The sequence below is a fragment of the Boleophthalmus pectinirostris genome, unplaced genomic scaffold, assembly GCF_026225935.1.
Source record: "Boleophthalmus pectinirostris isolate CB_2022bp ecotype Guang Dong unplaced genomic scaffold, ASM2622593v1 HiC_scaffold_6, whole genome shotgun sequence".
NCBI classification, from domain to species: Eukaryota; Metazoa; Chordata; class Actinopteri; order Gobiiformes; family Gobiidae; genus Boleophthalmus; species Boleophthalmus pectinirostris.
Genome location: NW_026571447.1, coordinates 15,277,714 through 15,292,505, shown reverse-complemented (window position 1 = coordinate 15,292,505; position 14,792 = coordinate 15,277,714). Strand labels below are relative to the sequence as shown.

Below are 14,792 nucleotides of genomic sequence, written 5' to 3'. Positions count from 1 at the left end.
CTAGTGTATTCCGATTCCTGACCTAGTCGCTGGAGAAAAATTAAATTGAGTGGAGACACTAGGTGGCGCCAACCTGGTTAATCAAAACCACAACAGTAAATAATAATTCAAAATATTATTACAACTAATATTTGACTACCACCATTTCGACCACTGCTACGGCAACTACTACAACTGTTACTATACTCCCACTTGAACTACTTACAAAAAAAAATGGAAAAACTTAATTACTACTACTACAACGACAACTACTACTACTGCTAGAATGACCTAACGTAAGCAAATAGGCATAATCCTTTCACAGATAAACTATCAAGAAATAACCCCAATAAAACAGCCAATTACCAACCAGCAAAGATCTGTGATGGCATGAACAGAACAGAAACAGAAATGGGTGGAGATGGATCAGAAGAAGTGAGGAGGAGGAGGAGGAGGAGGAGAAGGAGAGCATTTTCCCTACATCAAAGCCCCTCAACCGCCGAGAACGAGAAGAAGGGAGCTAGAGAAACAAGTGGGTGGGGATGTCACCTTTCATCTAGCCACCACTGCCACCCTGGATGCCTGTGCTAGCTGCCTGCCATTACAGTACGGGCCTTTTGATGCTACTACACGTGTACGCCATTGTCGATTGTGTGAGATGGATAGATGAGGGGGCGCTAACCTCAAGCTAGGCTAAAGAGCTACATAAGATTTCACATTCTCTTTGTGCGGATCATTTAGGGTGCAGTAGCGAGAGCCGGCCAGCAGGGGGTGAGCCAGATCTGAAGGGCAAAACGTACTCCAGCAGTGTTTTCTGTGTAATTAGGAACGCAGATTAGAAAATGCAGACGGATGGTGATGTGTCTAGCCATCGTCGAATTTGTAATGATTGAAATGTTGTCCTAATTTGACCAAAAAGCAAGAAGCAAAGCATGGCTAATTCTTTGATATGTGAATTGAGTAAAGACTGAGTGTTCCCTCGGCATTAAAAGTTGTCTAATTTGTTCCAATGTCTGATCCAGAGACAAAGAGAGAGCTATATTTGTCACGTACAATGTTAAAAACAAGGTTAATAACATGCAGTGAAATGCCAAAGGAGTTCTTCTCTCTTTAAATGGAAAAAGTAAGTACTCAAGCCATGACAAAAAGAGGCGTATGGCTTGAGGAAAAGTTTTTAAATTGCTCTGAGAGGTACTATGAATCTTCTACCATACAAGTAACCATTTCTCTTTTCCATAAAAGTAAAATTGAGTTACACTACCTCCACAAATATGACCATTAAGCATACTACCATAGGGTGACCAGATTTGTTTAAATCAAAAACTGGGTCACCGACTCTTTGGGATGGCTGGTAATAATAAAATTGTGAAAAGTGCATACGGAGGAAAATTGTTATGCCCTCTATATAATCTTAGAGACTGTTAATGCAGTGTTTGTGTTCTCATCACTTTCAAGCACATTTTTTTTTCTGTATTTACATATTGTATTTACTGTCGGCTGGGATGACACTGATCAAAACTGGGACACCTGGAACATTTCTTGTATAAAACTGGGACAAATCACTGTTTTTGAAAATCTATTGGGACAGGGGACACAGGGCTCAGTACTGGGACTGTCCTGAGTAAATAGGAATATCTGGACACCCTATACTACTACCTAAACCTATACTACAACAACTACTGCTGCTATGAACTAAAATTACTAACTACCACCACTAGGACTATTAAGTATTACAGTACTACTACTACTACAATTACTGCTGCTACAACAACAACTGCTACTACTACTACACAACAATTACTTTTATTTCTACTACTACTACTATTACTCCTACGACTCCTCCTAAAACTGCAGTAGCACAACAAAAGTAATGCAACCAGTTCATAATGATAGAAATGTTGTCCTGATTTGACTGAAAAGCAAGGCAGGGCTAATTCTTTGATATGTGAATTGAGTAAGCATCGAGTGTTCCTGCGACTTGCACAGAGAGTTTTCCAATTTGTTGCAGTGTCTGATCCCTGCAATGTTTGTGATGTTTGTGCGGAAAAGCATGCATTATCTGGGTCGCCTTCATTAACTATTTAGCCATAGTATCTAGGTGCATCAGGAAAAACATGTAAACCACAACAACAAAGGAGCTAGCTATGTTCTGGTCCCTGTGTCTAGCTGTGATGCTTCAAAAAGCAAAACAGACCTATAATATGTTTAAGATGCATTTGGATGATACGATGTTATTTGATGTGTTTTGTGCTTTGAAAAATGCTTACTGAAAATATGTTGAATCATATATTTTTTCTTTTCTAAGTCTTGGAAGGTAAAAAACAAACATCCCTTTAAAGGTGCACTATGTAACTTTTCTGGTAGAATGTTCACCACTTGTTTGTCTCCATGGAGATGTTGATGTTGTGCCTAGAATGATCCACAGTCACTCATTTCACGTATTTGTCACAATCATAGACTGTATACATAAACATGCATAGCTAAATAACTAACATGCAACCTGCCGTTTTCCAAATTTTCATATTAAAGGGGCAGTTTGTAATTTTGGACATAGGGCCTCATTTCCTAGTTAGCCAAAGTGTTTAGATGTGTGCAGACACTTTAAAAAAATTCCATCCAGTCCTTGTATTTACAGAGGTCGCTTACCCACTCCACAAAGCACCCGAAGCAAATCTATTATTACGCCAGACTGTTGATGTGAATGTCTGTGTTGATAAAATAATGTTTGAAATAAAACTAACCTTGCATCGCATAAATCGTTTCATGTTGAGGGACTATTTTCTTTTCTATATCAGTCCGCCGCTGCCAAGCTTTCTATCAGGAAGTACAACCCGCTGCTGCTGCTCAGATATAAATAGTTCAAATGCAAGTTTGGTTTTACATATAAAACTATTCTATCGACACAGACATTCACATCGACAGTCTGGTATAATACTAGATTTGCTTTGGGTGCTTTGTGGAGTGGGTAACTATGGCCATTGACATGCACTAGCCTAGCACCAGCGACCTCTGCAAATACAAGGACTGGATGGGATATTTTAAAAAGTGTTTCCACACGTCTCCAACACTCTGGCTCACTAGGAAATGAGGCCCTATGTCCAAATTCCAAACTGTTCCTTTAACCCACTCTACATGATTATGATGTTTCCATTTTGCTATTTTGTCACTAAATGTAATCCATCTTCCTAATATGTAACTTGGTTCCAAATTCACTCCTGTAACTGCCAGGCCTCTGTGAGCTTCATTTGACTGGAGCTGAACGCTATGGGTGCTATGGCTTCATTAGTCCACTTCTTTATACACTCTATGGTCACTGCAGAGACAAGCACGTGTCCAAGTAACAGGTCAGATCTATGAAGCGGTGACCATGCTCACAGTGACAATTCATGTTGCTTAAGATTTTTTTTTTTTTTAGCAATTAAATATAGTGAAAAATGCAAGCTATATAAGTTTAATGTCATACTGTGGAACATTCCAGGCAAAGCAATAACATCTCCATGGACTCTTGCAAGTGGTGTACCCTCCACCAAAAAAAAGTGACATAGTACATTTTAAGTATGCCATTCAAAGAAATTGAATATATTTCTATGTCAACATTTACTAAAATTGAAATGACACTCGTCCACGGTCATTCGGGTAATTTTTTGAACATCATCTAAAGCAAAAAGGACACACTCTGCTCTGTTCTGTTCATGTACGACACATAATAATAAAATGTCCCCAAAATGCATTAACATCATTACATGCAAATGCTTCCTTGTTTAGAGCCTTGACTTAAAGTGGCTTGGCATGTCAGATCTGCAATCTTTGCTCGTCTCCAGCGGTTAAATAATTCCAGCCACTTAGAGGAGGTTTTAGTTAAAGTGAAGAAAGCACAGGTTCGCTGGGGACATGATAAATTGGTTCTTTACAAGAGATAGCCTGAATAATAATGTTGTTGAGCAGAATCTGAGCACGCTAGACCAATGCCTTCTTGTGTGGATCGATACCACAGTTAAATCAATTGCAAAAAGAGGTTTAGCAAAGGTTTCCTGCTGTGTACTAAGTCAGAAAAGAAACAAAAACTGATGAGACTGATGAGGGGAACATTACAATTTAAAAGGTACGTTGGCCAGTGCCCGGATAAACCAGACACAAATAGCTGCCAAGATAAAAGAGATCGATTAATTTAGTCTCCAAACGAAACATCTTCAAAACACAAAAGCGCTGCAAACGAAAAATCAATCACAAAGACAATTATTTTGAATTGTTAGCTGTGGGTGGAAAATAAAATTGCATATTCAGAATTTTACTTTTCAAGGATGTAAACTGCAGAAGAAAAAAAAAAACAGTTAAACAAGACTGAGCAAAAAATTGTAACCACATACATACAAATTACTTGATACATACATACTATTTTACATAAATAGATTTGAAGAGGCTATGACCCAGTTATACAGACACAGTGTCTTATTTAAAGCTGCATTATGTAACTTTTCTGGTGAGAGGTCCACCAGCTGCTTGTTTCCATGGAGATGTTTTTACTTTACCTGCAATATTCCAAAGTATGGTAACTTTGATTTATTCTATTTGAGACGTTTTTGTTACCAAGAAATAGCTTTAAAAATGACAGTTAACATGGCCTTCTCTTTTCATGGAGATAAATAACATTCATGTCACACTGTGGGACATTTCAGGCAAATCAATGTAATGTTCATGGACACAAGCACCAGTGAGGCAGCCTCCCTCAGTAAAGTTACATATTACATATTTTAAATTCTTGCAGTAGCCTATTCCAATTCACCTCATTCAAACTGGGACTAAACTGCAACCAGATAATGACTAAACCAGGACCAAGGCATTGATTAGTGTCTTACCGTAGACCAGCAGGGTGTAGTGGTCAGCAGCCCGGCCGTAGTCGTTCTGGGCCTGGCAGAGGTACGTGCCGTTGTGTGATTGGCTAAGACGAGAGATCTGGAAGGTGGGCCCTGAGATCTCCGCTCGCTCTGGTAAAGTGTCATTGATCTTGGACCACTGGATGTTCAACGGCCTGAGGAGGAGGAAACAGATTTAGAGACATTTCAGCTATGTGACGCGATTTTTATCAAGCAATTTAACTCAGCCATCTGTAACCTAATGCCAAACATAAGCTACTAAACTCTTTTTAAACCTGTTATGCTATATGTTATGACATTTCAGAGCTTTGAACCATGTTATAATTGTTTCCCCTTCCCATTTACCCTCTTGAGATTGTATTTGGATGCTTCGTGCTGCGTGTTTGAGCGATCTTTCATCACTTATTTATTCACTCATTATATAAAAGTGCTTCATTATATAAAAGCGCTCTCAAGATCCATGACTAGAAAAGTCGGCTCTTCCACCACTGTCATATTCTTGTGAAACCCATTATTTTAAGTTTTGAAAACCTGATAATGTAAGCAAATGTTTGTCTGCTGTTTAAGATCACTCACGGTCCTGCTGCTCCTCCTCTGAAACAGTTTGTTTCTCTGAGCTCTGAAACCACCTCCTGAGCCACTCGATCCACTGTGCACGGCGAGTGCAGGATCCCCAAACGTAGGACAGCATTTGGAAACTCAGCCTTTTCATGTGCGGCCGTCTGTCAGTGGAACATGTTACTAACTGAACTGTTCACATGTACAAACTATGGCATTCTAACGCCTGGCGAAACAGTGGCTCCTCTCAAACCAAACCTGCACCCATAATGTGGACTGATAAGTGTTTGATGAGTGAAGAGAGAGTGATGCTCTGGAGTGAATGAAATGAATGATGTTTTTGATAAGAATGATGTTTTTAAGATGCTGAGAGAACTGGCAGTGAATGATGATACAGAATTGTTATGATGCTCATAATAAAGACATTCTCTTTGTATGTTTGATTTTATGAACTAACACCAACCTGCCCAGGGACTACAGATGGAAATTAGCACTGGCACTACAACCTGGTACAATGCATCTCTCCTGTTAAGGTTAATGTATATTGTACACTGTCCCTGTCTCATTAAATAAATAAACTAAACTAAACTTATATTTCATTCTCTTTTTTTTTTTCTTAACTACTGATACATGTGGGATAGCATAGCTAGCATGATCTCCAGCTATCCATAGGAGGTGCTAATGATTTCACAGCTCTTTGTTGTGATGGCGTTTAACGGTAATGCCAGCTTTCATTAGGCACTGCAATTTCTAATAGCAGAAGTCAGCAGATTTTTATAAAATAATTTTAGATCAGATCCACGTGTGATAGAAGTGTTCCTAAATGAAAGTATATAGATAGATGTTAAAGTGTGATGCTTGGATTATTTCGTGTGCATTTCTAGATTGCAACATATCAAGTTCGCTTTTATAGGTACAGTTTGATCAGACACAGTCCATATTGTGCAGTATTGTGGTCCATGTTTGAAACATCCTGAGAATAAAATACTGGGAGTGCTTACTCGGATCACAGATAAGTTATACTGAAACACAGATGCTCATCAAGGTTTTTAGAGGGCAGGTACTTAATAGGCAAAAAAATGCAAACAGTCTTTGAATTTTTTTTGCTTTATTTACACCAACATGTTTCAAATCACATCAGAGTCCTCATCAGTGCAAAATGATGAAACCCTGAAGTGAAGTGCCTTTGCTCTGATGAAGACTCTGATGTCAGTTGAAATTCTTTGGCATAAATAAAGCAACATTCAAAGACAAAGACTTGCTTCAAACTTTTTGGCTTTCTTTTGTCTATACTGTGTGTCTTGTTAATTCATAAATATTGTTGCTTGACCAAACCTACTGCTCCTGACAGGTTGCCCTATTGACATTAAAACATGGGTCAAAGGCAGAGGACCAATTTCTATACGTAATAATGCAATAAAGTGTATCTTAAAATTGACTCTTAAGTCATGTTATAATGCTGTTACCTCCTCAGAAACATACCTGGAGTTGTGTTTTGTTTCATTCACACATGTTTGAGTAACCCTTTATTATTACTCTGTTTACATCTCCAAAGCTTAAAATACTCTATTTTCAAGTTAAGAGCTACCTTTAATGCAGAATTTGTGTGTTACACATGTGTGGATGAAATAAAACATAACTCCAGGTATGATTATGATGAGGAAACAATATTAAAACATAGATCAGAAGATAGTGTAATATGGGCAACAATAATAAGAAGAAGATAGCAGTAAAAACAAAACATCCAACAGCCCATTTAGCTAATTCAGTTTTAACTGGTGGTTAAATGGTCCAGTTTAACTTTCTTTCCCAAATGAACCATTGCAATAAAAGAATAATTTGGCCAAATACTGGGACAATTTCTAGCATAAATACTGCACTAATGAGCCTCTAATTAAAGGCAGAAAAAGTAAAAATGTATCTTGATGTTAGAGCGGACTGACAGTGACATTGGGGTGTGTTAAAAGAGAGGTGAACACGGAGGGTACAGAAGCCCTTGGGGGACATTGGGCGTGAGGGAAATGCATGAAAGCAGCTCGCAGACAGAGCCAATGGCGACAGGGGTCCTCGTCCTGACAGATAATGAGCGCACACGCGGTCAGAGGGCTGTGCTGGTGTGAAGAGGTTTGGGCCCAGGCAAAGGGGAGTACAGAAGGTGCAGAATTTTAAGTGTCTATACGGTCCTGTCGTCCTGAGCAACAGATGAGAGTTTGGGAGAGGAAGAAGAGTTTTAGTAAGAGCGTGGTGATACCAGTGATGTTGTAGTAGTATTAAGCAAATACAAGAAGCAAAGTGGAGATAGCTGAGATTCTTTTTAGCAGGGATGAGAAAATATAAGATTTGTATTTTGTATATCAGACAATGTTTTTAAAATGCATCTCAGGGTTAGACAACTGATTTCATTAAAACATAGTTGGCATTATTATGTTTTTACTAATTCCGTTGATTAGGTTTGATCTGTCAGAAAAATGCCTTCATTGTGCATAAATTGTTCCTGCATTTTCGATGGAATTTGCCATGTTGATGACAGACACAGACAGAGTAGAGCAGGAGTTCTCAAAACTTTTGAGGTAAGAGACAGTATGAAAATATCCCAAGGACCCCCTCTCTATGATGGCCTCAACACAGTAAAATTCAGAAGTTCAAACCAAGTTTATTAACTAAATAAAATTATTGTATTGGTGTACCGTATTTTACGGGCTATTAGGCGCTTTGGATAATAAGACACACTGTCATTAAATTGTCTATTTTCGAACTTTTTTCACAAAAAAAACGCACTGGACTTTAAACGAAACACAACAGTTGGATGGGTCAGTGGGACTTTGTTTGCCGCGTTCACGGTGACTCTGGGCTTTGTTCAGTTGTGGCATGTAGAGAGGGTGCTGTCTGGGACCTCTGGATTGTCGGCGTGTTCGCAGTGACTCAGTTGTTCAGTTGTGGCTCAGAGTGGCACACTGGACTCACTTTTTTGGTTCGTTCCTTCGTTCCGTTCCTCGTCCGCATTGAGTGAGCTGCGGGTGGTGCGGCTTTGTAGTTTACTGAAGTCCTGCTGGGACACCTGAGTGGATTCGTGTATGCGCGGTCGTTTTTTGATGGAGTTAGAGGTTTAAGAGCGCACCTAATAGCCCGTAAAACATGGTAGTTGTTTCTATCAAAAACAGTATGTTAGTATAGTTCGTATGTATGTATAGTATGGAATTTAAGTAATGATAAATTTTATCACAATTTTTGAGAGCCACACAACACATGCTCCAAGGACCCCACTTTGAGAACCACCGGAGTGAAGTTTTAGAAGTCACTGATATTTCCTGTATGTTTTCTACTTATTCTCAACTTCCCCCCACAAAATCCCACTTAACTGAAACTATAAAACTATAATTAAAATTTTCCACAAGCACTATCCAACAAAACAAAGTAATAATCAGAAAAGAATGAAAACATATCATATGCACTTTAAGGTAAAGTCAGACAGCAAGTATGGTATGGACAAGTTCAGAAGAAGGGGTATGTAGCAACAATCACTCCCAGACTCACCACATACACACATGTATACATACATACAGTACATACATAACATTACACAGTACATATGTAAGTTATACATACAGCCCATATCCCTGAACTTGGTTGCGATTATGCAGTTTTTAAACTCCTAGAACTTCTTTTCAGAGAAGCATGCTGAGAACAGGAGGACTAAAGGAAAACCAAAGAGGAGATTTGCGGATGCGCAGTGACATAAAGTTGGAGAAGAAGATGGCACTTGAAACGGAAAAGTAAAAGACAGGAGCAAAATTGCAGTGTCATACTCTGGGGGCTGAAAAAAATACAAGCAAAGTAAAAAGAAGGTATACGACAAAGATGAAAGCAAAATGAAATGTCCGCGTGAGACAGGCAGACAGAGGGGACAGGAGGCATGGGATTAGGCAGGCGTCCTGGAGAATTCACAGCAGTGCCAGTGTCATAGCCTTGGCTGCCTCTGCTCTGGCCAGATTACAATCCTGAATCACCTAATCCCAGCTGGAAGTCTAATTAAACTGCCTTTTGCATAGCTCCACTGCACACATACACACACGTACACACATCCGAAACTCACTGGAATATCTCCCACTTAGAGATAGTCAAACTTCAACTCCCACTTGGTGTAATTACTAACACAAATATGAAAAAACCCCAAGCAATCAACCAAAATGATATTGTCTCAGTGTGCGCTGCTCCTCCCGCTGACAATACAGTCGACTTTTGGCAAATGGCTTTTACTTGTAGTTCAGAGCGTTTCTTTGGAAATGGGTTGATTTGAGTGAAATTTGGGAAAAGATGTGGGAAAATTGTTTGAGCGTGAAGGTAAATTGATTTTTTAATGGCGTTGCAAATGTAGGAAATTTATTAGCATTGTATCTAAGAATTTAAAAAGATGGCTTTTTATGTAGGTACATTTTTGTGACCTAATATGCAACAAACTCAAACAGCGTAGTAGGTGACACAGCCATCACACAAGAGGAGCATAACAGGCTATAATGATGCTAGCTAGTAAACAAAGGCACGGTAATTTCACGGTAAAAAATCTCTGGACTCAGATCACCTCAGGTTAGGATGAATTCAAGTTGTTTCACGCCAATACCATCACTGTCTCTACAGCAAACTGAAATGGCAAAAACTGAATCAATAGATAAGAAATTATTGATTAAAGGTTCTATACTGTATTATTCAGGATTTACACGTTAAACGTGTGAATGAAACAAAACAAAACTCTAGGTATGTTGTGATAAGGAAACAACATTAGAACATACAGAAAACTGCGCAATACCTGACCCTTTTAATTAGTCCTAATATTTTACAAGAAAAAAAAAATATATATATATATCCCTTTGGAATGCATGTCAAGTCTGCTGTCAACATTATATGATCCCAAGTGCAAGATAACATGTGAAATTGCTTTTTGTATGCTGTACCATTATATATGTCTGCAATGATAATGTGTCAGATGGGAAATAAAAGATCATAATCCTGTCCCTCTCTTAATGAAACAATAAAACCAAAAGGCTATTATATGTGCTATATGGTGAAGAAAACAACCATGTGTCTATCTGTCATAATATAATCTATGCATGTACTGTTTATCCCAATTATCAGTGTAGCCAGTATTTGTCTTTTCACTCATCCATTTTTTATTTTCATGTTGCTCAAGTATCTCATTGAACAACATGTGAATTTGCTAACCCCTGGTCAGGGGGTAGATTATTTCTGACTGCACCGCTGTAAATCTCTAACCCTTATTTCACCAAATGACCAATTTGTGTCAGGGGATCAAAGTTTGATTCTTACCATGTTGAGTTTGTGATTTTAAACTAAACTCCTCATGTTATGAACACATTTTGAACATCCAAATTATTCACCAAGATGAGTTTATGAGCATGTTTCAGAACTTTTAATAGGACACAAAGTCTGAGTATCAGTCACTGCTATTAACAACTAGCACGCAAACAGCACACCACTGTTACTTCCTTGTGTCTGTTAAAATGTTTACATTTATACAGCAGTGTGATTTTGATCAGCCCATTACATCTGTACTGGGGAGAAAGTTTTATACTACACATGTTAAAACAAATAAAGCCATTTTAAATAATATGTTCTCAATTCAAAAATTAGCTTGAAGATTTAAAGACATAGCACCACCCTTTGGGCAACCAAATCGGGTTGTGCCCTTAATATCTACTATTTTTACATGATTAAAAACTGAGTTCTGTGTTTTGCACTACTCTGTACTAGGTCATTGTAGCCACCCACAATTGAGACTATGGGGCTGACAGTAATAGATTTCCAGTCGGCACTGAACTGTATGTTAGAGTCTAATGTGTCCTACTGCGTCCATCAATCTGGGACAAAGACACTGTCCCCCCACAGCCTCTCCTCTGCTCCTCTTTAGTGCTGGGGCCAAGGCTCCTCTCAGCTCTCTCTGTGGGGGTTTTCTCTCACCAAATGCACACGAAGACATTGGCAGAGCGAGGCTTGACTACAGGGGCTTTAGTGGACTGGCTGCCCGCAGACAGAAGGGGCCAGGGGAGGGAGTGGGGCTTTGAGAGCTTAGGCCCCAGTACTGGAGAAGGACGCCCAGATTCTCCACTCCACAATCCCAAATGTGTGCTCTGCTGATGGGGTCCAGAGCAGGGCCATTGTCCTCACTGGACCTCATATGCACTCTGTCTAGATACAAGTACTCCAAGTTCTGAAATACCATAGTAGTTTACATGGTTACTCAAGTACTGTTGTGGATTTAGATTGGACTGTCAACTGACACTTTGCAATGACATCAGACTGGGGGTGTTCTTAACATTTCTTAATATTAACATGCAGCAGTTACCATGGTGACACAATGGATATATTAGCAAACACAGACAAAAAAGTTTCCATGCAAAATGAATTTAAGCAACACATTTTCAGAAGCCCCGTGAACATTACGAACGTTCATGGTCCTGCTTAAGTGTTTGATTTTCACCAAAAAAGTTGGAGAGACTAACTGAAAAAACACTTTCGTAATGCTCTCTAGTTTGTAAATGTTATTTGAAAGGGGCTTGTTTAACAGCCAGATCATCTCATCTGTTGTAATTCTAACTAAATCAGTTCTTTATGGTCAGATTGTATTAAAATAAAGCTAAAAATAAAGCTAAAATTAAAGCAGTCAGTCAGAGCCAAGCCTACAGTCAGCATCACGCCCCCAGAGAATGTTGATGAAATCAGCTCCAAAGTATCAATAGGCCTTTCCCGAAAACAACTTTTGAAGCACAATATATCACTACAGAGAAATACTGCGATAAACAATAATATTAGAACTACTTTGTGCCCACTGATACAAAGCAGGATAATCCCAATAAACCAGTTTGTAAATACAGTATCAGTAAAAGGCCTGAGCTACGACCATAGACTGTATTTATAAATGGACATAACTAACGCACTAGCTGCCACTTTCCAGATACGAAGTGACAGTGGGGGAATATTCTGGCTCCTTCTGACCCTATTTCAGATTGACTTACTCTGGATTATTGTCACCATTCTTTCTGTAACTGCTGCTGTGAGCCTCGACATTTTGGGCTTAAAATGTTCATATTAACCCACTCTACATGATTCTGGTGTTTTGTTTTGGTTTTTTTCTCACATTTTTGTCCGTTAAAAAGACCCTACTCCTTATACAGAGCTTCATTTGAGTGGAGCCGAACACGATGGGTGACATCACACTCGCTTAGTCCACTTCTTTATTGTCTACAACAAATAAACAGCAGAAATAACCAAAACTGAAAGTGACTTTTTCATCCCTCCACAGCTCAAATCTTATGTTATTACATAAAATACCAGAAACCTTCTCTTCTCTTGCAACAAAAATATGCACTCGATAAATATTAAGCTCCAAAATATACTGTTCCAGTTCTCATATATTGAACGATAAGTCGATATAGTAATTATCGTAACAGGCCTATCTGTCAATTTGAATATTCTTGCTTGAGTAGTGTTACGCATATTGATTCCCGATACGTTTTAAATCAGGTCCACTTCTAGACGTTTTCTTCCAGTTTTAGCACAAAGAGTAGAGCTTTGTAGTTGAATTCAGTAATATTAGCAGTGAGCATGCTACTGCAGTGACCACCACAGCTATATCTTCAGTATTGCCGCTACTACTCTTAATGTTACTGCTATAGTTTCTAAACGATTTCTATTACTGCCACCACCACTAAACTTAATACAGTTACAACTACTACAAGACTACTATTAAAGGTGTAGTATGTAACCTTTCTGGTGTAGGGTCCATAAAGTTTTATCTATTATTCCACATATTCCAATATTAAATTATATTTTGTCATGGAGATAGACAAGTGACAACACTAGGCCAAGTTACAAGTCAGATCTGTGAGGAGACAACCCCGCTCACAGTAAATAGTTTTTTAGTCACTGTGATAAAAACACACCTTCAATTGGATAAATATTAGACATATACATTTAATGCCATACTGTGGATCATTCCAGGCAAAGCAAGAATGTCACCATGGAGACAAGCAGCTTGTGGACCCAAAACAAACAAACAAAAAAAGTTACATAGTGCACCTTTAATGTTTATTACTTCTGCCAAAACAGTTCAAACCCTAAAATAATTGTATGGTACTCCAACTTTTACTTTTACTATTACCACTACTACTGTTACTACTTTTATTACTAGTTTTACTCATGATCGAGAAAGAATAAGTACACAGAGCGTATACTACCTCTGGAGTTTCCTAACCTCTGTGGCTCCATCTCTGTTGCTCTTCACGCAATGCAATATAGATCAGGGCCGGTTTTATCTTTGCAATTATAAACGATTAAGTTTGGTTTCCTCCTTTGCGCTGTCAGGGATCTACCCTCAAGTTGGTTTTTAAATCTGCTTCAAGACACACTGTTTGATTAGTCTTAAGGCTTCTATGCACTTTTTACAAGAGAGCATGAGGTCAAAGTCAATTTCCTCATCGTTTCATTATATTTAGTAAAAATTTTGTTCATATTTTAAGCATGGTTCATAGACAGAGGAGAATCAATCAGAACCAGCAGCCACTGGAGATTCCGAGGATGGATTACGCTGAGAAAATGTATTGGCACATGTGGGTTGGAGATATAGACTAACTGCACATAGATTGTTCTAGGTAGCGTGCACTTCCTGACATGTTAAACACTCCACATTATCTCCGGCTGTGGACTCCATTGAATTCACAGTTGAGTTAAAATCCTTACTGTAGCTAACCTGACGAGCAAGATGAATTCTCAGTTCCAATACTCTGGAGAATCCTTCTGAACTTTAAAGGTCCTACGAGTATATCGCACAAAATTGACTCCAGCGAGCTTTAGACCATGTTCTAATGCTGTTACCTCCTCAAAAACATACCTGGAGTTGTGTTTTGTTTTATTCACACATGTTTGAGTAATCCTTTATTATATACAAAATGCTCTATTCCTCCGGAGGTCGATGATCGACTTTGTCGTCGTGTCATCTGATCTCCGGCCGCGTGTCTTGGACACTCGGGTGAAGAGAGGGGCTGAGCTGTCAACTGATCACCACCTGGTCGTGAGTTGGGTTCGCTGGCGGAGGAGGAAGCCGGAAAGACCTGGCAGGCCCAAGCGTGTAGTGAGGGTCTGTTGGGAACGTCTGGCGGAGCCGTCTGTCAGAGGGACCTTCAACTCGCACCTCCGGGAGGACTTCTCCCGGATTCCGGGGGAGGCTGGAGATATGGAGTCCGAGTGGGCTTCATTCTCGGCCTCTATTGTCAATGCAGCTGCTCGGAGCTGTGGGCGTAAGGTCTGTGGTGCCTGTCGCGGCGGCAACCCCAGAACCCGGTGGTGGACACCGGAAGTAAGGGATGCTGT

General features: G+C 39.3%; 1 protein-coding gene across 1 annotated transcript in view; it reads right to left on the bottom strand.

The window, feature by feature from the left end:
* cadm4 (cell adhesion molecule 4) overlaps window positions 1–14,792 on the bottom strand; it is a 479,227-nt gene that overhangs the window by 31,535 nt on the left and 432,900 nt on the right. The window contains exon 6 of the mRNA XM_020940405.2: window positions 4,836–5,008. Within this exon, the coding sequence (XP_020796064.1) occupies window positions 4,836–5,008 (173 nt within the window). The remainder of the gene's footprint in view (window positions 1–4,835; window positions 5,009–14,792) is intronic.